This window comes from Aplidium turbinatum, chromosome 6 (assembly GCF_918807975.1).
Source record: "Aplidium turbinatum chromosome 6, kaAplTurb1.1, whole genome shotgun sequence".
Lineage (NCBI taxonomy): Eukaryota > Metazoa > Chordata > Ascidiacea > Aplousobranchia > Polyclinidae > Aplidium > Aplidium turbinatum.
The window spans coordinates 18,849,567-18,873,484 of NC_137477.1; the positions used below are offsets into that span (position 1 = coordinate 18,849,567).

The following is a 23,918-nucleotide window of genomic DNA, read 5'->3' on the forward strand; positions in this document are numbered from 1 at the left end:
CAAAAAAGGCAAAGAACCTTCAATTTATTTTTCATTATCAAGCTCAAGCAATTTACGTCATCAAAATCCAAAAATGAAAGCCTTAAATTATACTTTAAGAAAGTTCAATTTGCAAAGCTGCTGAAAATATGCACTATGCACTCAACGTCCTAAACAGTGCAACATTGTCACAGTGTCACACTCACATTTGCAAACTATTTTCTTTCGGTAAATCGAAATGTAAAATTCCCACTTTCCAAGCTTGTTACAAGTTTATTGCGGAAGGCTACTTCCATTGTGCGGCACTTTCTACTACAGTTGAAATGCTGCGATGTGTCTGGTAGGTTGTTCATGACGAACATCGAAACCATCTGAGCACGAAGCAGACAGGTTTAGAAGCATGAGATAAATGCTATCGTTTTGGAAGATTTTTGTATTTTGGCAAATTTTAAATTACTGCTCGTTTACGTTTTCGCCAAGTTGTAATGTTCATCAATCAGAAAACGTCCTTTTCCGATCTGTTTACTCACTTTCAGGATTTTTAAATGTTCTCTAAAACTGTCGTTTTAAAATGGGAGCAACTGGCTTGATGACTGCATATTGTTTCGCTTATTCCAGTGTATTTGTTGCGTTGCATCCATAATTACATTGTAAGGTAACCGTGGCCTACGTAAATCCACGAGGTAACCTATTGTTGTTGGGGTAGGCTACGCGCAAACTATAAGGTCGTTACTTTCATTATGATTAGTTCTGTTGTTGAAGTCCAGAGGCTTCTGATAAGACAAGTTCTTTTTAGTCGTATCCAGGTTTACGCCTTGAAGCCTGATTGAAGATTTAGATCAAGTGGACGGGAAGGCAAGGAAGCCAATTTTCGTAACTACTTTCAGACATGTCTGTGTCCTGCCAAAGACACGGCAGCATGCTCTTGAACGGTGTCAAATCATGGTCAATAGGTTAATTTTAACTATTTTCTCTGGTCATAAACCTTTAGCTACGCTGCTGCTTCCAAAGTCCAACAGAATTTATATACTGAAGGCTATACCCATCGATCGCAGTCACAATTGAACAGAGGCCAAGCCAGCCTCCTCTCAGACCATCATTGGAAAGCCCTTGCTGTTATGCCGTGACGAGTTGCACCGATTAATGCACTGAAAACAGCCGATTTTATTTACATTACAATAATAAATTTCTATTCCACAATGCCGAGATGCGGCCTGATTTTACGTTTTGTAAATTTTGCAAATGTTGTCGGCTGTTAGGCTTCTAACAGGCTGATTTTTTTTAATTACATTTTTTGTTTTTCTTGTCGTTATAGTAATGTTACAGCAGCTTTTGTCACCTGTTGGAACCAATAAAAGCTAGCAAATGTAAAATTCAGAACATTTCACTGAGACCAGTTGACAATAATCGGAAAGATCTGCAAAAGTTCGCTAAATATGACTAACCGGGCAGCAGCATACTTAAGTAACCATAAATTAAACAAAGCATCGCATTCTTGTAGAAACTTTAAAGTTCGACCCGGGCCCGGTCGCAAAATTTTTTTTCCCACAAACTTTCTGTTACTTCGCAGAGTTTGTATTAATACCGTGTGAATGCAACATTTTTCGTTGGTGTGTTTAGTTCAGTGGTTTCGTCTTGTGCCTTATTTTCGTGAGGACAACGGTTCGACGCCCATCGAAGTAATTTTTTTTCTTTAAATTAACTTTTGGGGTGCACAAAAGCTTCTAAAAAAACTAGGGTTAGGATTAATGGTTTAGGGTTAGTGTTAATTCTTAATCAATTCGGAAAATTTTAGGCTACGTTTAGAGTGACCAGAATCAAGTTCTTTTCTCAACTTTTTTAAACTTAACAAGACTAGGTGTGTCTCCAGGCTACGTTTTTTTTAAGTTCAATGTTTAGATTTGGACCTGGAAATCGAAAATTTGGACCTGGCTGCTAACTTTAAAAATCGCGCGAGAAAAATGAATTGGTAAAAACAGTTACGCGCGCCTCGCGGTGTACAATAATGGCTGCACTTACAGAAATATGCAGATGAGACAGAAAGTTCGTGGAAAAAAAAATTTGCAGCCCGGTCACCGTCCAGCGCAAATTTTCCTCTTGTTGTTGAAGTATAGTTGTCTGTGAATTATTTCATTCTCTAGGACTAGGTGAAGCTGAATGGAAATTGCATTTTGTTCATATCTTTGCATCGAAGCAAAGATATGAACAAAATTCTATATCTTTGCATGAGCATTATAAAAACATCAGGCTACACTTTTTAATACTGACATATCATCATTTCATGATTTATTGTAAACTTACTTTCGAAAGTTTCAATCATTATTCAAATCGTGTCTTCAAAACAAACTTTCGATTGCAACAACTCGAAATGCTCTATGTAAATCCTTGATAAAACACACATTTCAAAAATTGTAAAGTGAATTTCGATGCAAGTAGGTTGTAGCATTGCCAAAGAAATCACATCCGGTGTCAAAAATATTTTGAAAAGTTCAAAACTGGCCAGATTTCGAAATTGCTTTTCAAAGTTTTCAAAATTCGTTTTGACGCAAACCTGTCAGTTTTAATTTTGTTTCAGTCTTGAATTTCCCATAAGAACTTTGTTTCATTTCAACTAAGAGAAATTCTTTTCTAGTTATTACTTCGAAAGCCTAATAATCAAATCTTGTCGAAAATTAGTATCATGTCTAAAATTGTCAGGTACTGTATTTGTATTTTCAATTACCGCTAACGCAACCACAAAGCTGATGCACAAAATTTTATTATTATAACTTCCAACAATGGTCAGTCACACTTTCCAGATTTTGTGAAAATGACTTTGCTTGGATTTAGTACTCCCCATGCAAAGTATAATTTGCTGCAGTTGCTAAGATTTTTTAGCAGATTATATTAATTTAGTGTCATACTTGCGATGGAACCATTATGTATCCAAGCGAATCTTTATTGCTTTTGGGTTTCACAAAGCAGAACACCATCGGTACCACTTAAAAGCCTTGTGATGACACGACCTGGAAAGAAACTACCAGAAACAGTGGAAGGAAAGCAGACCAGATCGGTCACAAAACTGGTAAACTTGTAATGCTGTAACCTACTCAGATTAAGATTTAAATGATGCTGAGGTATGTGTTTTTAATTTTGTATCAGATTTACGATGTCAACACATTGTTACTCGACTTATCCTCATTGTGTTACGCAAGAAAGAACACCATAGGTGCCGTTTTTAAAGTCTTTGGTACGATACGACCTGGAATCAATCTCCGACCTACCGGCATAAGAGCCGAATGCAATAACCACTCGGCCACTAACCTGGTTTGTGAAGAAGGTGATAAACCAATTTCTTAAATCATTCCAGAAGTTGATTTGTTTTGTAGGTAGGCTACGTCTTTTTAACATCACAAAAGGTGATATCAAAGCAAAGAATGAAAGACTTAATATTGCTAAAAAACAAAACCAATCATTGCAACACATGAGCGTGAGGCTGCTTTGTGCCTTAAAGAAATCGGCTTCAGAATGTTGTAGGTGCAAGTGAGCGTTTGAAAAATGGTTCACCGAGCACCTCATACTTGTTTCGTTGTAGAGACAGCATGAGGTACCTCAAGTTTTTTATTTGGTAAGCTTTTTATGTCTTTCTATTTGGTATACTTAGGTTTGAAAAGACACTTTCATTTCAATAACGATTTATCCAGGGAAAATGAAATCATTTTGTTTCTTAATAATTGCTTCACAACTTGACCAAAACTGATAGCCTTTTAAATATTGCAACAGGCCTGCTGTTCAACGAAGCAAGACAAGGCAGGCGACCCATAGTATCGGAGTAGATTTGCATGTACCTATTCACTGTATGGGACTTTGCAGTTTCAAGTAGGCCTACGTACATTGAAGCAACCAATAACAAAGAAGCAATAGCCTGTCGAAGTTGGACAAATGCTAGATACTGAACTAATGTACATTTTACGAGCTTATTGTTCAATTTTCGTTGCAGCTTTCTTTTGCGTTCAGTTCAGGCAGCTTCTATCAGTAATAAAAATAACGGTAAGTAAATTACTCAACACTACGTGTATCCTATTAAATCAAATGTAGTTATTACTATCTGAAGCCTTTACAAATTGTTTCACCTAACGGATCATCAGAAGGTCTGCAAAAAACATGTAAACAGTAAAGAATCGATAATTCTGAAAAGATATTAAATATTACAACTGTAAATTAATCTGCCAAAAAAAATCTCTAAACCTGTACTTCCTGAGGAGATATTAAATATTACAACTGTAATTTAATCTGCAAAAAAAAACCTCTAAACCTGAATTCCTGAAAAGATATTAAATATTATAATAAATATATTAAATATTAAATATTAAAGATATATGTGTTCATTATGCTGATTGTTGAGGGTAGGCTAGGTGCGCTGTGAACATCGACGTCCACAGCTAGGCTTATACATACAGTACAAGCATTTTTAACTAATCCATTCTAGCAACATTTTGCTATTGCAGTGCTATTTTGTAGTGCTAACGCATGGACAAGGCAATTGGTACCATAGGAGTCACGTCACACCATGTCTAATCACCTTTAACCCTTTAATAAAATTGAAACTGCCGTTAAGTTTTAATAAGTTTTACTACAGTGTTTAGTTAGTAGGAGTGTTTAATTTACAGGCTTATAATAAACAAGTTTGTTGATTACCGTTACTAACCAATTATATGTTTTCTTGGACAGCAGCAAAGTAGCGCACTGATATGTCACCCATTGTAGCCTACGCCTACTCGTATGATTGGTTTTTCGTTTTTTGTTTTTGTTTTTTTTAAACCTTAACAAAAACCAAATTACTGCCAGTGCACTAATATTTTTATTTAACATGTGCTGCTGATTTTTATTGGCAGAAAACAATGAAACTTTAGCAGAATATAAATGGGAAAAATTTAAAAATGTTTGTAATTTATTTTATATTTAAAATTACGGTACTTGTTATAAAATGACTTGTTTAGATGATGCATTCGCTGACGCTGAAGGAGGAAACATCAGCGGTGATTTGAGCAGCGGATCTGGTGGATTTGGGTGGGGAAGTGGTAAGTTACGTTTGATCATTTAGTAATTAGTGATACCCTCAAATTGATCAAAACTGCTTTGCTCTTATTGTTTTTATACAACAGGAACTTTTACCTGACTGTGGTAATTCATAAATAAGAAGTCATAGTCGTGTCCACTATTCAGAATGACTTTGTAACGGAGATTGTCCGCTACTAAGTTAGAAATGATTATGTTTGGTCGACACTGTTAAGGATATCAATTTGACACCGATTAAAAGCACGTGGTCACAGCCGTTCAGAGGATGCTTTCGGCCCGGCTAATGAAATCATCGGCCCGCAAATCAACACACTTCTAAGCAACACACCTTATCCAAAGAGGGGGTCCTTAAAGTTATCTTGGTAGGGTCCAAAAGTACCCTTTGGACTCCCTGTCCACGTTACAGCACGTGGCTGTGCATGGTCTTGACATTTAAGAGGATTAGGCTACAAATTCACAGGTATCAATGCAGAAAAATCATACCATAATTTTTGTTGAAAATTGTAATAGCCTAGTATTCTTTTACCTATGCCAATCAAAATGAACCTATCCTGGTCCTTTAAGTTTATGATTTCTATATAGTGAAAAAGGCTACAAAAGTATATGGCAATCTACTGTAAATGCTTTATATGTTAAGGCTTATCCGAGCTGTCTTTTGGCCAACAAGAGATGCCTGTCAGTGAGTTGACATCAGAAGATATCGATTCAATGGTTAGCCACTACTCACAAATCCATGACGTCATTGTGTCTCATTCAGCTGAATTTCACCGGTTTCAGACGAAAACTAATTCAGCTCCTCTGCAGCTTTTTGACACGGAAGAAGAACTGTTGATGTCATCACAATTGAATACGACGTGGCACTTTTTAATGTCTAATGCTGAAAGGTATCCCGGTGAAGACTCTGGTATGTCTACCTTGGGGTTTAGTACAGATGGAAGTGCTGATGTTAAAGAGAAACCATCACGAAATTTATCAACTAAAAACCAAACTTTAGTGTCTTCCAAAGAAACTGTTGATAAGGAAACAGAGATTCAAGTCTCCGACACTATTGAAAAACCTTCCACGTATTCCATGAGTGGTTGGAGAAGTTGGTGGCACAATGGCTTGTCTTCTGCAGCAAGTTTCCTTGGATTAAAAAAAGACAATTTAATGAAGAGGAAAAATATCGTCCAAGTGGTGTGTGGAGATGGGAAGACATGCCTCAACAAGGGAACGTGCGAAATCTTTCTAGGAAAATACAGGTGGGCCTAGAAAAGATATTTTATTTTCGATTTGCTTTTTAGAGCTAGTGCGAGCATGCAGTAAATGAAATAATATAAAGATACGAGGTAGCCTAAACCGGAAAAGTTTACACTCATAAAAAGTAATGTTAAACCTGTGACTGTTACAAATTTAGCCTGCACTTTCACTTGGATTCAGTTTCGTAACATTTTGTTATGTTTCGTTCCGGGAGTTTCGTTTCATATAGCAAGTTTGTAAAACAAATTCGCTGGGGTGACCCAAATAAACAATTGAAATAAGTAGAAAAAGACCAGGCAGCGATAGGATACAGCACATTGCCGAAAACTGCTAATTCGGTTAACAATTGTTAAAAAGAAAAGAATCAAGTTTTATTTCGACGCAAAATTTATTTGTAGGCTATTGATTTTCTTATTTTGTAGGCCTACTATGATTTTGGAACTATGATAAACCACATACTATGGTGTTAACAGCAAGGGTTGGTACAATTTGATTGATTGATTGATTGAATTTTTTTTCAATCAAACATGTCGTTTCGAACAACTTTGATGACGCATAAGTTAAATAGGCAAGTAGCTATTGTTTCCTGTCTTAATATAAAATCCATATCTAATTGAATTGCCCCTGAGTACCCCATGATGGCTGATTTTATACAGTTGTGACTGAAAAAACACATTGAGTGCGGTAGATAAAACCCCGCTAAAATTCTCCAGATAGCTGGCTGCCAAAAGCCTTGCCAAAGCTCTTTGCGTGGCCCTGCTGAAAGTCGACACGTTGCAAACTTTTGAAGCGATATTTGACCTTTTTAAAGTTGGTTGACTTATCATTTTTTAAAAGGTGAGTTCTAAGACACCAAACACTAAACAACGTAGTGACCGTGACACAACTGAGTCAGTATCATGATCCCAAACTTACCTGAATGCTAGTCACTTTTTGGTGCTGCAGTATTGATAGACATAGGCCTACCGTACACTAAATGAAAGAAAGCCGACTTATGAACTATGGTTTGTCACGAGTTGTTTAATCACCCACCAATGAGGTGTCTTTGCTGACTATTTTGATTGAACTCCTTCGCTACATATGGCGCAGTCCTATGGAGTTTGAAACGTTTCTTAAGCTAAATCGGCTATTCCCTTGTTTTCATTACCTGTAGACCTATTTAGACGGTGGGATGGCGCAACGGATAAGGCGTTGGCTTTCCAGTTGTTCAATCCTGGTTCGATTCCCGGCTTCAGCTGGTTGTTCAAAACACCGCTACCTAGGGTAGGCCTATAATAAATTGGGTGGGCATAATTGCTGCAGGAAAGGCGGTCGAGAGAAAAGAACTGGCCACCCTACTCTTCTTAGTGCCGAAGGCTTAGTAGGCTACAATGAGAACCTTATCTTCTCATACCCAACACTTGAATCAAGTATGGGACCACCTTTACCTTAGGCTTAATTGTCTTGACAACATTTTTGTGGACTGTATTGTGTCTTCAAATGTAGCTTTCAGCATAGTCTATTCTTTTTTAGATGTGCTTGTCTAGAAGGATACACTGGGGAAGACTGTGGATTTGCTATGGAAGAAGTGATGGTCTGAAGTACAGCGGGATGCTTGTGCCGGACCGAACTAATGAATTGAGATTGATAAAGCTAAAGAAATTTCTTGACTACAATCACATGATTTTCTCTTTTGTTTACTGGCTTTACTGCTATCTTTAGTAATTTTGTTATCCTCAGATTAAGAATTTCTTAAGATTTAGTAGCTTATTCATTAGGAATTAAAATTTTATTGAAAAATTTGCTTAAGCACTTTGCTTATTCAATAATAAAATATTGTGCTCCGTAGCGCCCGCAATAAAATAGAATTTTAAAACTATTTTGGAAAAGTGCACTTCAGCTAACACAAAACTTAGCTGTAGGCCTACAACCAGGGACAACTAACAAATTTTGCAGCATTGGGCTATCAAGAGTCAATTGATTGAATGTATTTTTCTGTTTACTTTTTCCACCAATATTTATTCCACTCCAACCATGTCGCCTACTTTTCAAAAATCTTCGTCGTATATGCGACATTGGGCGCTACGGAGCTTGTTTTCTTTTCGAAATCTGCTCAATCTCCAACCACTTCACAGGCCTAGTTGATAGTTCTGGAAACTTGTGTTCATTTCGCATCTTGGACGAATTATGTCGTTTGACTGCTTTATTGTGAAAGAATTCAATCGATGTATTGCGCTTAGTTATTATATAAAATAAACTGATTTTTTGTGTTGCCTTAAACGGTGCTGTGGATTCTCGAATAGGCTAAAACTACCAGTCTTCACTTAAATTTCTCCGTTTTTGCAGCCACGATGATTAATAATATTGACTACAGTATTATCCAACACAAGGAAAATTAGTAGTTGTTCAACTCATATTTGTGTAAGCTAAAACCTCAATTGCTAAGGTAACAGGGATCAGTTGTCAGTAGATGTTACAGAAAATATATTTCGCACTTATTCAGTGCATCGTCAGTTCTGATCAGAACAGAACTGACGATGCACTGAATAAGTGCGAAATATATTTTCTGTAACATCTACTGACAACTGATCCCTGTTACCTTAGCAATTGAGGTTTTAGCTTTCTAGATATGGAACAGGGATCGTTTCAGAATAAGACTAGGTCAGAAAGCGAGGCAGACTCCGACGCAGCTCAGCATCAGCCAAGAGCAGTTAGCTACATATTTGTGTAACGTCACATTTCGGATGAGGAAAATGGAACTTCGTCCCAAGATTGAAAATAGCGTCGCTAACAATATTCTGTTCATCAGAGCTTCGAAGAGGTATTTTTTGGAACTCCTAATCACTTAGCGGTAGTGCTGACATGAATATGACATTCCCGAGGGGTCAGGTGACGTAGAAAAGGGGCCGCAAGGCTAGTATTAAACACCTGGACCTCGCGTGTGCATTCGAAACTTGCCAGCTTACCTTCGGCTCGTAACCTTTCAATGCCTTGCCAGATGCAGAAACTACAGAAACCAACCCAGACAGCAAAATCCATCATTTGTACATTTCAATGTCATTTGTACACGTCAATGTAACATGAAGTTTGTTGTCTGGGAAGCAGCCGCTGTCAGATCGCAGACGATTGGAAATACGACGGTTTATTGAAATGACGAAACATGCATTCAACTAAATTGAATTTCCAACATGCAACGGTGCCGAACGTCGTTATTACGTTGCAATGGAGTGAATAGGAACATCTCACAACCGACTCGAAAATCCGAACCTGAATACAAAACATTTGAAATGTTTATTGAACTGGTTGCAACATTCGCACACATCAAATCAACCGTGTTTTGCATTTACTCCAACGTCTGCAGACGTTGAATCAATGTAAAAAACAGTTGATTTGATGTCTGGATTAGTCATGTAACGTCGTTAAATGAGAACCCAGTCAGGAAATCAGTCTTTTTTACAGTAAATAAACGTAAACGGGATAAATCAAACCTCAGCACAAAACCTCAAAGGCGTTACAAGAAATATCAAAAAACTGATTCTTCAAACGGTCATTGGAATGATAACTCTTTCGAACAAATATAAAACTATCCTCGTTTCAGAACTTCTTTTTTAAATCCGCTCTTTCCAACAGGGCTCTCCCCATGTTGCTCCGAAGAAGCCTGGTCTTCATCCTGAAAAATCAGGGCGACCTACGAGACATTAACTTTTAATAGAAAATCTCTTAATTGGGAACGGGACTTGCATACCACAAGCGGACTGATTCGAAGCAATTCTCGTAGAGGGAAGTCACCTTTTGTTTTCGGAAGCAACTTTACAAAACAAGGATTATAAGCTCACCTGACATCAATCAAACCACAACTGAAAGAAGACATTGATCTATGAGGTTGGAGCGGCTACCCCAGTCCCTTCTTTACCCTCCGCTTTCTTGCTGCCGGAGACTATGTCATCGATCCGGAGGAGAAGCATGGCCGTCTGTGGATGAAGATATCCCATAAGTAAACAAAAGCGTTGGGACATAAGCGCATCATGACAGAATTTGAAGGCGCATCATGACAGAACAAATGCGCATCATGACAGAACAAATGCGCAGAAATCACAGCTTCAAACAACTTGTATTTTAATGGCCGACAATATGCGTGAAATATCTCAAACCTCCATGGATGTCTTGTAGGTTTGTAATTTCACGGAGAGGGGCTCCCAAACATCCAGGACTTTCATGTCTTCTATCTCTCCGGACTCACCGTTGACTCCCCAAGTCGTGTTTCCATCAACAGCGTGCTTTGCCTGCCAGATAAAATTAGAATAGGTTACATAACAATTATTCTTCTGTTTGTTACAACAATATACCATATTGCTTCATTTGTTTTTATCCTTGTTTTACTCTCAATTTTTACTCCGTGCATGCTCCAATGCTACTCTATGTATTATTGTTAACCGGTTTCTGGGGGGTCTTAATGGTGTCACCGAATGTTAACGGATCGGCGTAAATTTATATTTTATTATGTTCGTTCATTGGAAACCTTAAAATATTTGCTAATTTGCTATTGACTGACCCAATCAAGGTTTTGAATCAACAGGCAACTTACCCTCAAAGCAGTGATCGTCCGGATGGTGCTGGCGCCACAGTTTTGGATGAGAGTTCTTGGGATGACTTCCAAAGCATCGGCAGCCGCACGGTAGGGCCACTGTTCGACTCCCGTCATGGACTTGGACTTCTCACGCAGCAGCTACAGAAAAAAAAAATAATGTAACGTTTAAGAGCTACAATTTTCACGAATTTCTATTTCAAATGAGCCTATGACCTGCATCATAACAGAGCAATAAAACATCAAGTAGAGCATTTGCTACGACGAGGAAAAGAATTGCATTGTTTAACCTGATGGTTATGCAAGACTGTGAAAATCATGGCGTACGGTGATGCCAAGGATCATCTCTTATATTGGCAATTGAACAATACATAAAACCATATTCGAGTAAGGATGACTCCACTGCTTCACATCATTCTCGTCCACCACACTCGCTTGGCAGTGTGCAACCGACAAGTTGATCGGGCAGTGAGAAGTGAGATTTCGAAGCATTGTCTCACAAACCATGCGCTTCGTTGAGGTTGATGGGGCACTACGTTTGCACGTTGACAACAGCCAAAATCTATTCGGCCTGCTGACAACCAAATGCAATATCACAATCCACTGATTCTGTTCGACGTTCAACTCTTGTAAATATTGAGAAAGTGGATCTACGTCGTCACAGCAAAAGAGCAAAGACACGAGATCAAAGCAAATACTGCACGGAGTATCACTCAGCGCTGCAACACTAGACCAAGCTGATATTGATGACTTCACGTACCTGTGCAACGGCCATCTCCACAGCGCCACCTCCCGGAAGCAGTCGTGGATTGACCATGACGTTGCGGACGACCTGCATCGCATCCTGGAGGTTTCGTTCAACCTCCATGAGGATGTCTTTGCTGGCTCCTCGGAGGAGGATGGTGCAAGCCTGGGATGGAAGCCAAGAATTATAAAACTGACATCACCAATACGAGGAGGTTCTATCTAGGTTTTAAAAATAGTGGTGTTTGTAAATACGCAACTCGTATATTGAATACGCGTGGGAGACTATGGCAGGTAGCGCAAGTCAATAGCAAAAAGTCGATTTTGTTTCACTTCATGCCAGCGTCAATCACAGAAAAGCAAACATGCGAATTGAACAGTATTCAAAACAGCGACATAATTTCAACTTATCAGCACATAGACGTCCTCAGTGGCAAGCTCAATTAGCGCCCCATAGGGGTCGAAGCAGCTACCTTCAGATCACCTGATGTCTCATAAACGCTTGCACCACGTACTCGACGACAGCAACAAACCGTTCCACGAGAAGTTAAGTTTGTTCTTACTTTAGGGTCCTTGCATTGTGTAATGAATGTGAAGTACTCCTCGCCGAACTTTCGAATCTCGAACAGACCGGCACCGGTACCGATGTCCTCTTCTCGGATCTCATCGGTCCTGGAGCAGACGGTCCCTCCACAGGCACGGGCGATTCGATTGTTATCTGACTTCCTCACTCGACGAATGGCCGTGATGTTGGCCTTGGACAGGAAGTATTGAGCGAGATCTAAAAAGATATTCGCATAGTTAATCTTTTGAATAGTGAAAAAGTTAGAATGTATAAAAGTTTTTATTTGTTTCTTTAGTATACAAAAAGTTGCAATCAACATTTAGATGAACAACTAAAAATAGAAACATCAATAAAGGATGGTTTGTACAAACCTGAAATTCCTTTCTCTGTGAATATGAGATCTGGTTTGAATTTGATGATTTCTCCAGTGACCCGTTTGATATAATCCTCTTCCATTTGTAAAATGCGTTCGAAATCAGTTTCCTTGCTAAGTTCTAAGTCGGTCTGTCAAACAGCAACAAAGTTCAGTAAGTTGGAGGTCAAACGAACTATAACATTAAGTGCGCATAGCATTAAAGATTGCAGTAAATTTCATAACTTAATGTTAGAGCAAAGAATGAAAATCAACTAAGCTTCTCTGTAAAAATATTAAACGCTCTATCTTGGTGACAATGGTCTGAAATAGAAGAAGTAGTTGCCAGACCAACTGGGTGTATCTCGCGGAGAAAAAAGTAATTCTGTTGGAAGAAGAACTCAAACTCTTAAGAACAATAAAACCTAAGTGTTTTACCTGGCTTTCTCCTTTCTGGTACTCCAGTGAACAGTCAAGAAGAAGAATTCTCGGATTCTCAATCCTCCTTTTCATTCCAGGATGGGTGACATCCTTGTTTAACATCACTCCGTTGAGGACCTCAGAATCTTCTAAAGTTCCACCGGGAACCTAACAATGAGAAGCTGTATTATCAAAAATAACATAACGAGAACACCATCTACTCCTATCACAGTGTGAAATTACTCAATAAAGCAATCCCAATTCAATCTCCAATCAAAATCTTAACGCAAGGTATGGGTATTGGGTAGACCCTAACTCGGATTGCACTTAACAAACTCCAGCTTTCAACACTATTTGTAAAAAAATCAATTAGAACATGCAAGTCAGAAAACTTTTGGTTAAACGCTTTGCTTATGATTTTTATGGCGCCATTAGCCTAATCTTTTACGATCAGGACAGACAAGTTTACCCAATACACACAGTGAGGCTGAAGCCAAGTCTGAGCTTCCAGACCTTTCCTTCACTGGCAAAAAATGGTGGAGATCTTTATACCATGGCCAGCATAAAGACAGCTTTACATGCCTTAGAGCAGGGGTTCTTAACCTTTTTTCCCTTATTACCCATTTCTGTCCAAATCAAAGTCCCATTACCCAAAATCTAATTTTATCTATTTTACCATATTAAAAATATAAATATAAAACTATAAAATAAATAAAAATATAATAAATAAAAATATAATAAATAAAAAATAATAAAAATATAAAACAGCGTTATTCAACAAAAACAACATTTAATGTAAAGAACGGCATCAATAGTTTCAGTGAGACATTTGCGCATTTTTTGTGTACAATCGATGCAATATTGGGTGCGATTTTGGATACTGCACAAAGCAAATCTGACTTCAGATCTAACAGCTTGTTTCGTAATTTTGACTTCAAAGCAACAACACTTGAAAATGCTGATTCACAGAGATAAGTGGAAGGGAACATAGTCAACAATGTTAGTGGTTTTGCACAACTTTTGGATATGCTTTCCCCATCATTTTCCCAAGCTTTCATCTTCAAAAGAATATAGCTCGCTAGTCTCAACACTAACTCTAAATGTACACTTAGCTATACTACTTCAAACAACAACGCAGCCATCAAGCTTGCTCATAAAACAAATGTAAATGAACTGATTATACAAGAAAAATCTTACTATTATGTCACAAAAATGAAATACATAAAACCGGCAACAAAAATAATGAGAAAAATAAATCACTATGACGAAACAATTCTAAAAATGATAAAATATCACTGTGCTTGTTTGGTTTTTTGAACGGACTCAAAACATCAAAAAAAAGTATAAGCAATAAAGCAACTTTACCACTTACAGCTGTGACATTGTTTGTTACATCTATAATTCTAAATATTCTGGTTCAGCTGATTACCCACCTGCTATCCTGAAATTACCCACATGTGGGTAATTACCCATAGGTTAAGAACCACTGCCTTAGAGTTATCTAATAGATGATTAGTTGTATTGCAATGGCAGATCGGCAGTCACCTTTTCAACTTTAGCGTAGCGCTTGATATCTATCTCCCGGCGTCCAGTGGTAGCATTTTCTATCACCACTGTGCTGACTGATTTTATGGCCATGTCGCAAGCTAGATCGGCCCATTTGTTGATGAACTTTGTTCCAATCGCACTTTTTACAATTTTCCTCAACTCTTCACTTTTCTTTACATCAACTTCAACACTGTGGGAACAAAAGTTCAATCAAAAGGTATTATCGTACAACATAATACTTCAAACTGTACCAAAAGTAGTATGTGAATTAAACAAGTCTCTTTTTTTGATGTTACATAAAAAAAATATATCTAATTTTGATCAATAGGCCTATCAGGTATTTATAATTGACTGTTTTCAACACAGACGAAGTAGACTACAATGTTTGTTATTTACCTTAAATCAGTCAAGATATCCTGCATGTCATCAAGTGCCTTTCTAAAAGCGGCTATGATCACTGTCGGATGCATCTTCTGCTCAAGGAATTGTTCAGCAGAGGCCATAATCTCTCCGGCTGAAAACATTAAAAATAAAATTGAAAATAAGTGAGAGGATTTTCATAAACCGTTTGTGTTGCAAATACACATTACAACTTTTTATGCTATCTCAAGATTAGATTTATCAAACCAATAAGGATTGTGCTTGCTAAATTATCCTCTTTCCTTTCCTAATCACTTCTCTACATTCAATGTAAAAGTTTTAATTGCGTATGACAGGCAGGTACCTTAGCACCAAGAAGGCTACATTTTTGTAACCACCATTTACAAATTCAAGTCTGAAAGTTTCTGTAATAAATTATGGTACATGCCAATTGCTGAAGCTAACTTAAACCAAAACTGGCTTCTGTTGCTATTTCAACAGTTTCATCAATCTTGCACTGCATATAAGTGTATTGGCGGGCACTAGAATTATAACAACTTCTGTTCAGTGCGTCATCATTGATGTCACTTTGTGATTCCATTACAAGGTACCAATGATTTCCAGTTTCCCAATGAATTTTGATTGAAATGAAATTTGATTTCCATGATTTCCTGTCTTTTCGCCTCATTTGGCAGGTACCTAACTGTCTGCACCTAAAAGAGGTGCTCCAGAAATGAGCAGGACAAAAGCTAAATAAAATCACATAGCCTACGCCTACTAAAACAGACTTCATTCAAATATTCTACGCGAGATCACGAAGACCAGGGTTGATACTGAAGCCTAATATATCCAACAAACAACGTGTAATTAATAATTATACTGATGGCTGAATGAACAACCTGACTTAAAATCAAACGTTTTAATGCATTTGATTCTGTTGATATGATACGTACCAAGAATAATCACAGATGTTGTTCCATCTCCAACTTCTTCATCTTGTGTTCGACTTATCTCAATCATTGTTTTTGCTGCTGGATGTTGTACAGTGATTTCTCGTAAAATGGCATTTCCATCGTTTGTCATCACAATTCCACCCATGGGGTCCATCAACATCTTTTCAGGGAAAACAAAATAAGCAAACATAGATTTTACGTATGAAATTGTTAGTGACCACTGACAGCACATTAACTTCCGGTTGTAAGTGCAAAAAGTTCAGACAACAAAGAAGCAAATGTATAAATACAAGATAATTTGCTTTAAAATGCATTGTAGAAGTAACTTTAAATGTTGTGCTAAGCAACTTTATATGAAGCATAACACTACACAAAGAGTACAGTAGTTACAAACAGAGCATACCTTTAACATAGACCTTGGGCCAAGACATGTTCGTATCACATCTGCTATTGTCTGTGTGGAAAATATAAGCAAAATTACAAGATTGGAGATTACAATGTTAGCACAAGCACTTGTCTACAGTAGTGGTCTACAACCAGTTTCTGTACATTGGCGAACTGGTCAAATCATTACCCTGTTTGTCTTGTAGGTGAGAAAAAACCATACAATAAAGCACAGAAAAAAGTAAACTTGAGTGATCATTTACCAAACACAAAATTAAACCACTTAGGAAAGTAGGAAATACCAAACACAAGAATTGAAACAATAAGGCTTATTATATTTATTCTTTATGATATCTTTGCATTGTCAGTCAAAATAGCCTATAGTCAACTCAGTTCCTTAATATCATTGTTGAAGCTTATTGTAAGAGGTGCATAAATACATTTTTTTTTATTAAATAGAGTAGAACAACTAGATGGAGGCTATCGTTACCATATATGGGAACCATAGCTTATACAGGCTTTGGTCTCCTGGTCCCTAGAGCAGTGCTATTCAACCGGGTATACTGTATACTAGGCAGTGTATACCCAAGTGTATACCAGATCAAAACTAGGGAATACAGCTGGAGAAGGGTATACGAAAGGTGTGATAGTGGAAGTCACAACAGAGACAGCAATTGACATATTTGTAAACTTTTAACCGGACTTACTGGTGTGCGGTTATTCGCCAACCTGCTTTGTGCTTTTGAAACAGATACGCTCGAATATACTTCGCGAACAATTAGGGGCATTTTACAATGAACACGAAGACCCAAGGGCTTCCAAGTTTCGTGACATATTCTGGATTGCAAAATTGGCATACTTGGCGTCGATTTTTGATCGTTTGAACCAAGTGAAGATCAGTCTTCAAGGGAGAGGGGGTGATATATTTCGGTCAACTAGCAAGATCAATGCGTTGAAGATGAAAATTGCACTCTGAAAAGAGAATGCTTTGTCGAGGAACTTCAGTAACTTTCCTGTATTAAGTAAAGTTCGACTGATATCACTTTTTCAGGCCGATACCAATATTTATAAAAATTTTAGGCGGATACCGATATATATCGGCCGATATATATCAGCTACGAAAAATTTGTTACCAACAAAGGTATTAAGCAACAAACCAGTCCAAGAAAGTTTACGCATTAGTTGCTGTAATGGAAAAATCATTCTTAACACTAATCACAAAAAAACACCAAACAAAAAAGAAACAACCCAGCCCTCGAAATTCGTTTTTGCTGACGGCAGACAAACGTGTCCGGTCTGAATTCTTCACCATTTAAGAGCTATGGCTACGGTTTGGAAGGCTTTTTAAAATTTCAGCAAAGGCTTTCATCAGACCAGTGAGGTGCGCTTGGAGAGTCAAAGCGCCGTGTAGCTGCAATACGCTGCATAACTGATTAACTTCCACCGAACGAGGTCGTGTGGTTTCTTGCGTCACAATGCTCTGGGCACGGGTCGGAAAACTTCTACAATGACGCTACTATTTTCTTCTGTGCAAAGTTTCACTAGGCTTTTTTTTGGGTATATTTTTGCAACTTCTACAATGACGGTACTATTTTCTTCAGTGCAAAGTTCCACTAGGCTTTCTTCTTTGGGTTTATTTTTGCATGTCGTGTGAGCGAAAGTTAATTTTCTCTGGGCCTTTTCTTTCTTACTGTAATACCAAAACTTGACAAATTTTGCTGCATCTTGCTGTGATAGCCTACTCGTATGATCTAATTTTGTAACAAATCTTGCCTTATTAATATCACTCGGAGATCAAAGCCAGACATTGTGACGTAAGACTTGGAATAAGTTGCGCGTGGTTAGTGTAGAAGTACACCGGTAGTCCGGTACTCCCATCAATTCTTAGCGAAAAATTCACCTTTGTTACACTGATTCAATGTCATCAATCGTTGAAGCAACGTAAAACTCGAAAGTTTTCCTGCTTGAATGGAAGCTAAGGGATACAGTATTAACATTTTCTAGATGCGCGCACTAGAATGGGCGGGAAATTATATTCTCGCAACAATAATTGTTTGTGCTATGCAAGCACGTTTAAGCAACTTGTGTTTCTTCTAAAGGTATGTATGGCTGGTTTTGAGTGTGCTTTTGCTGGCCGATGTTTATCGGCTACACCTGATATCGGCCGATACATATCGGCTGACCGATATATAGGTCGAGCTCTAGTATTAAGTCAATACATGAAAGAGTCTAGCTGGGAGTTTGAGGACGTTTCTACTGAACATAACTTGTCTGCCCTTATTGTTGATCACCTGAAATTACTTGTCGACAATTTGACTACGTAAGCTATTTTCCTGAAGATAACGACCACTGTCTGGAAGCAAACTCATGGATTATCCAACCATTTAATGAAGAACCAACTGACGATGAAGAATTATTGGAACTACTGGCTGATTTAAATTAAAAATACTCATTCCGAGAAGGAGATTACACAGAATGTTGGGTTTCTCTTCCTGAATTTCCGAATACAAAAATCTCGTGCAAAAAGCCATTGATGTCTTGGTGCAGATGCCTGCCACTTATTTGTGTGAAGAAGGATTTTCTTGTCTTGTTGAGATCAAGTCAAACAAACAAAACTCGATACTTGACATTGATTATTATTTAATGCGGTGAGGAATAAAGAAAAAGCTAACACCACGTTATGTCCAACTTTCCGGAACAATGTAACAACAAGAATAGCCATTAAATCAACTTCCATTTTGACGTTTTTTGCACTTTTGCATGCGTAGTTTCTTGTGCCCAGTTCAAGACTACTATAATTACTTTAACTAACAATTAATTAATTATTAGTTTTTTTTTTACTTCCTGTATGCACAATTAAACATTGCTATTTGTGAGGTATGTGGAGTTATTAAAAATTAGAAAAAGGTTGACAAAAAGGTTGAAGAGCACTGCCCTAGAGCATAAAATATGTGTGCTGATGTATATAGTTCTGTCAATCTGCCATATGTAATTTTGTGCATGCACCATGAACACACAAACTTTGGACAAACAAATTTAGACAAAACAAAAAGTTAAAAATACAGGTCGATAATTTCCTTAAATTCTAGTTAGAGATACTGCCTCGAAACCTAGTTGTTCACTGTGAAAATGTAGTGCATACAATCAGCATTTAAACAGAAAATGTCCAGGCTGTGTTAAACCAGAGTACTGCTGAGCTTCGCACAAATGCTCATTACTCTATCGAGAAATTATTACGCTATCAACTCAGCATTTTGTTTCTTGGTACTAACAAGGGCTGTCTTTAAATGTAGCAAACCTAGCAAACGTAGCAAACCTCGCAAACCTAGCAAACCTCGCAAATCACAAGGTTGCCAGATGGTATTTTTTTTAATTGTATTTTTTTTTATTTCTTGGCGTTTTATTTAGCGAGTGCATTTTTTTTAAAACCCTTTTGATTATGTTATTTGTTTAGTGTTGATGTCTTATTTTTATCAGTAAAAAGATATCAAAATCTCTGCTTTGTTGGTTATGGTTAGTTTTGATATAAATACGTTTAAAGCAATGCCTTTGCGATCAACATTTGTGAGATGTTGAAACTTGAAAGGTAATATTAACGCAATTTATATTTGGTAGTCAGACATTCGAGAATCAGTACTTAATCCCTTAGACCATGGTTGGGTGAGTTCACTAATCAGTGGTTCTCTAAAAACCGGGCTGCAGACGATAAATAAAACTTAACTTTTGCAGGTGACCGTAGTTCCTGGGCTACGCAGTGTGACACAAAAGGAAGAAGTTCCTAATGACAAGTTTTTGTGTGTGTTTAGAATGTAAGGAATATTTTGTAAACGAAACCGGTTTTTCCAAAAGTTTTGGTCATTTGAAGTGTGTTTAAAATGCCTATATGCTTTGGCTCCTTTTTGGGCTACGGTACTTGCAAAAAAAATTGGTTTGAAACGTGTTTTTAGCTGGGTAATTTTGTGGAATCTGGCAACTTTACAAAGTTTGCTTCTTTAAATATAGCAAACCTAGCAAATCTTGAGAAAGGTTTCTACAATTGATGGCCGATGAGGTTTTCAACTGTTCATAGTTTGCACCAAATAGATAGGCCTAGACTACAGACAACCTTATCATTACTTGCTGCTAGTCTAAATCTATCATCTTTAGGGAAACTATGAAAACCTATTGCGGTAGGCTTTCAAATGCAGAAACCTTCTCAAGCTTTGCGAGGAATTCGGAGTTCGCGACATTGAAAGACGCCCGCTGAGAGAACCTCATAACACAAAAAATATTTTCCCGTAATTGTACAAATGTACAAACCTTGTGAGGTTTGCTAGGTTTGCTACATTTAAAGAAGCAAACCTTGCAGAGTTGCCAGATTCCACAAAATTACCCAACCAAAACACGTTTCAAACCAATCCCAAAAACAAACCATTTTTTTGCAAGTAGCCCAAAAAAGAGCCAAAGCATATAGGTATTTTAAACACACTTCAAATGACCAAACCTTGGAAAAACCGGTTTCGTTCACAAAATATCCTTTACTTTCTAAACACACACAAAAACTTGTCATTAGGCACTTATTCGTTTTGTGTCACACTGCGTAGCCCAGGGCTGGAAGTACGGTCGTCTGCAAAAGTTAAGTTTTATTTATCGTCTGCAGCCCGGTTTTTAGAAAACCAGTAATTAGTGAACTCACCCAACCATGGTCTAACTAAGGGACGGAGTACTGATTCCGAATGTCTGACTACCAAATATTGCGTTAATATTAACTTGCAATAGGCTATCTCACAAATGTTGATCGCAAAGGCATTGCTTTAAATGTATTTATATCAAAACTAACCATACCCAACAAAGCAGAGATTTTGATATCTTTTTATAGATGAGAATAGAACTTCTGCAACATCAACACTAAATAAGTAGGCTACGGTAACTTGTTCAAAAGGGTTTTAAAAAACATGCACCCGATAAATAAAAAGCCAAGAAATTTAAAAGAATACAATAAAAAATACCATCTGGCAACCTTGTGGTTTGCGAGGTTTGCTACGTTTGCGAGGTTTGCTACGTTTGCTAGGTTTGCGAGGTTTGCTACATTTAAAGACGGCCCTAACAAGCACCTCATACAGATGAAAAAAATGGAGGATTTATCACATTTTGCTTATGTTACAAGCGAAAAACATAGCCTCGGAAGCTATAGTATTTTCATGTGGAAATAATAGCCACAGCAATTAAACGATGCTTTGAAACAAAAAAAACTTTCTCACCTTTGCTGCACTAACATTACCCAACTGCACTTTTTTACCCGATTCCCGTTTTGAGTTTTGATCTGAAAAGTAAGTTACATGCACAATAATAAAAATATGATAAATGGTACGGTACCGTACATTACAAAAAATATTAACCATCATTAGCTTTAGCGAATCTAATTAGACCTATGGCACTCTTAGCAAATAAAAGTAATTTAACATGGGAAAATATTTTCAACAGACTCAAACAATGACATAGTGTAGGCTACCAATTTGCAGTAACTTTATAAATGCTTGAGTATTCCCAGGAAGACATTTGTTGCAAAAAAATTATTACACTTTGTCTTTGATAAACCTGTTCAAAAATACTGCAAAAACTACAAGTGGCTATGTTTATGGCCTTACAACTTAACCCAACAGCATGCATAGCAAAAACATGCTAGTCATCTACCACACTTACTCAGTACTAATACAGGAGCAGACATCTTGTTTTATGGCTTCAGATATTGGTCAGCTTCAGAAAAGTGCAAGAAAATATTGAAAAGATAATTCAGAAAAACAAACCAGATTATCTGTTAAAAATGCAAATTCCAATTAAGGGAGCTGGTATACAAGTCTCTGCTCTAACATGGACCACAATCTCTTGTATGCAGTAGTAGTAGTAGTTAATTCCATAAACTTAAACTTTATTTTACTATTTGTGTAGTTAATGAATTTATAAACAAATTTAAATGATTCCTGCACAATAAACTGGCCATTCATTTGTTGACTGCACAAGTGCACATGTACCGTACAAAACCATTATTATGATGAATACTTTTATCCTACCCTTTGAGAAACCATTTTGAATTTGGTTACACTTCTTAATTTTTTATTGTATTAATTGCTTTCAAAACCGCCTCAACATTCGATTGGAAAAAGCTAAATCAAATTTTCACAACCCATGAAAGAACAAATACCTTAATTTTGAGAACACAATTGTTTGAACAAACGAATAATCCAGAAGTAAGTTTAACGCATGAGTAGTTGTGAAGTCACGTGTGAAACAGAACGGTTGGTCGGTTACCAAATTCTCAAAAAACGTAATGCTGAAAAAAAACGCCTATCACATTTAATTCTAGCTACCATTGGTGGGTTAATGCATTGGCACTGAAGGTTTGTGATACGAGACAGCAACATCCACATCTACTTGATGCACAAAAATTCAAAACTAAAATTTTTATTAGAGAAAAATCCGATTAACTATACGTTGATACGGGTTTAAAGTAATCGCCCCTTTTTTTAATAAAATTTTTATATTGGTTTTCTTCTTTTGGAAAAGTTTTGGCAATATCGGCAATTCACCAGTCCTTCCTTATTGCACGCCAGCTCACTCCGGTTGACGTGTTTGTCGTCCGTGAGTCGCTGCAACGGATGGGGTGTTTTCACCGGTAGGCACTTAAACATAAACATTTTTGGTAAAACAAATGAATCAATTCAATTCAATTCAATTCAATTTATTTTTCTTTGTCAGAACGCAAAAGAAATGATATTGTAAAAAAGAAATACAGTAACAAAACCAACAAAAGGAAAAGGTGGCAAAACCTTAATGGTTTAAGACGTGCATAAAAAGATCTAATATTGCGGTATTTGCATCGATAAGTATAGTTAAGCACGGCCACCAAACAATCATTGGACCAATTAGAAGTTATAGGAACAGCGTTTCAACCAATCAGAAAGTTGCATGTAAAACAGAGAAAAAAAACGCAAATATTTCTGATAGAAAGTAAAATCTGTAGCCAGCGTGGTCTATTGGGTTAAGGCTAGGGAATACATTTCGATGATGGTTCGATTCCCACTTCTATCGTCACTCTTTTTTCTTCTGCAATTATCAAACCAAGTTCAAAGTAAGATCAACTCTCTGCCTGAATGCTAAAAGAGCCAAAATTGGACGGTGGTCGTTTAAACATATGTTATGTTCTGATTAGTTGGAGGTGTCTTGCAACGAAATGTCATATTGAAGTGGCTACCGTTTTCACCGTAAAATCTTTGAAAAGTAAAAACAGGACGATTCTTTCTGTGGACTAGTTGACTACGGTCGTTGAGACGCTTTTGACGGTCAGCCAGAGAGCAGGCATGGAGGAACCATTTTAAAAGTAGGTGGGCCTAAACGCCCAGCAGTCAAAGTCAATTCAACTTCTGGAGGGTGAAGCCCGCCAGACCCCCCATAACATTGTTGCATAAAAAATAATTATAGCCTATTGATTGATAGATTGTTCCACCAATCATACGCACTTACGCAGCCACACCTACCCCACACGTGCTGCCTATCAATAGTGGGCTCAATATAAAAGTTTGAAGATTGGATATCATCATTGAGCGATCAAAAATTAATCAAACTAGTGTGTATTAAATGAGTGAAGACCTTTTTTTTGGAACTCTCTCTCTCTGATTTGCCTTTTTCTCTACCTTTTTAAAGAAATTTGGTTTTCAAAAGTAGGTGGGCAAGGCCCACCCAGAAAATAAAGTAGGTGCTTTAAAGACAAAGGAC

The 23,918-nt window shown here is 37.4% G+C and overlaps 2 protein-coding genes across 2 annotated transcripts; one reads left to right on the plus strand and one right to left on the minus strand.

Moving 5' to 3' along the window:
• The first annotated feature begins 3,509 nt into the window (after nucleotides 1–3,509).
• LOC145772832 (uncharacterized) lies at nucleotides 3,510–8,501 on the plus strand. The gene is made up of 5 exons (XM_082584714.1): nucleotides 3,510–3,586; nucleotides 3,959–4,008; nucleotides 4,959–5,039; nucleotides 5,675–6,278; nucleotides 7,789–8,501. The coding sequence occupies exons 1-5, from the start codon at nucleotides 3,561–3,563 to the stop codon at nucleotides 7,853–7,855; spliced, it is 828 nt and encodes a 275-aa protein (XP_082440840.1). The 5' UTR covers nucleotides 3,510–3,560; the 3' UTR covers nucleotides 7,856–8,501.
• Nucleotides 8,502–9,387: 886 nt separating this feature from the next.
• On the minus strand, nucleotides 9,388–21,979 carry LOC145771500 (T-complex protein 1 subunit gamma-like). Its single transcript, XM_082583194.1, has 14 exons — nucleotides 21,849–21,979; nucleotides 21,407–21,468; nucleotides 16,186–16,236; nucleotides 15,783–15,942; nucleotides 14,866–14,983; nucleotides 14,467–14,659; nucleotides 12,940–13,089; nucleotides 12,521–12,653; nucleotides 12,148–12,365; nucleotides 11,601–11,750; nucleotides 10,841–10,981; nucleotides 10,407–10,538; nucleotides 10,092–10,226; nucleotides 9,388–9,522 (listed from the first exon to the last, which is right to left on the minus strand). The coding sequence occupies exons 1-13, from the start codon at nucleotides 21,871–21,873 to the stop codon at nucleotides 10,131–10,133; spliced, it is 1,629 nt and encodes a 542-aa protein (XP_082439320.1). The 5' UTR covers nucleotides 21,874–21,979; the 3' UTR covers nucleotides 9,388–9,522; nucleotides 10,092–10,130.
• Nucleotides 21,980–23,918: the final 1,939 nt, after the last annotated feature.

Bases quoted from the DNA above. Each gene is read 5' to 3' on its own strand.
- LOC145772832 (XM_082584714.1), top strand. From the start codon at position 3,561: ATGAGGTACCTCAAGTTTTTTATTTG. The intron at 4,009-4,958 runs GTAAGTAAATTA...TGACTTGTTTAG, and splicing joins TATCAGTAATAAAAATAACG to ATGATGCATTCGCTGACGCT. The intron at 5,040-5,674 runs GTAAGTTACGTT...TTATATGTTAAG, and splicing joins TGGATTTGGGTGGGGAAGTG to GCTTATCCGAGCTGTCTTTT.
- LOC145771500 (XM_082583194.1), bottom strand. From the start codon at position 21,873: ATGTCTGCTCCTGTATTAGTACTGA. The intron at 21,469-21,848 runs GTAAGTGTGGTA...CTTACTTTTCAG, and splicing joins TGCTCCTGTATTAGTACTGA to ATCAAAACTCAAAACGGGAA. The intron at 10,227-10,406 runs GTTTGAGATATT...CTTCATCCACAG, and splicing joins CCTACAAGACATCCATGGAG to ACGGCCATGCTTCTCCTCCG.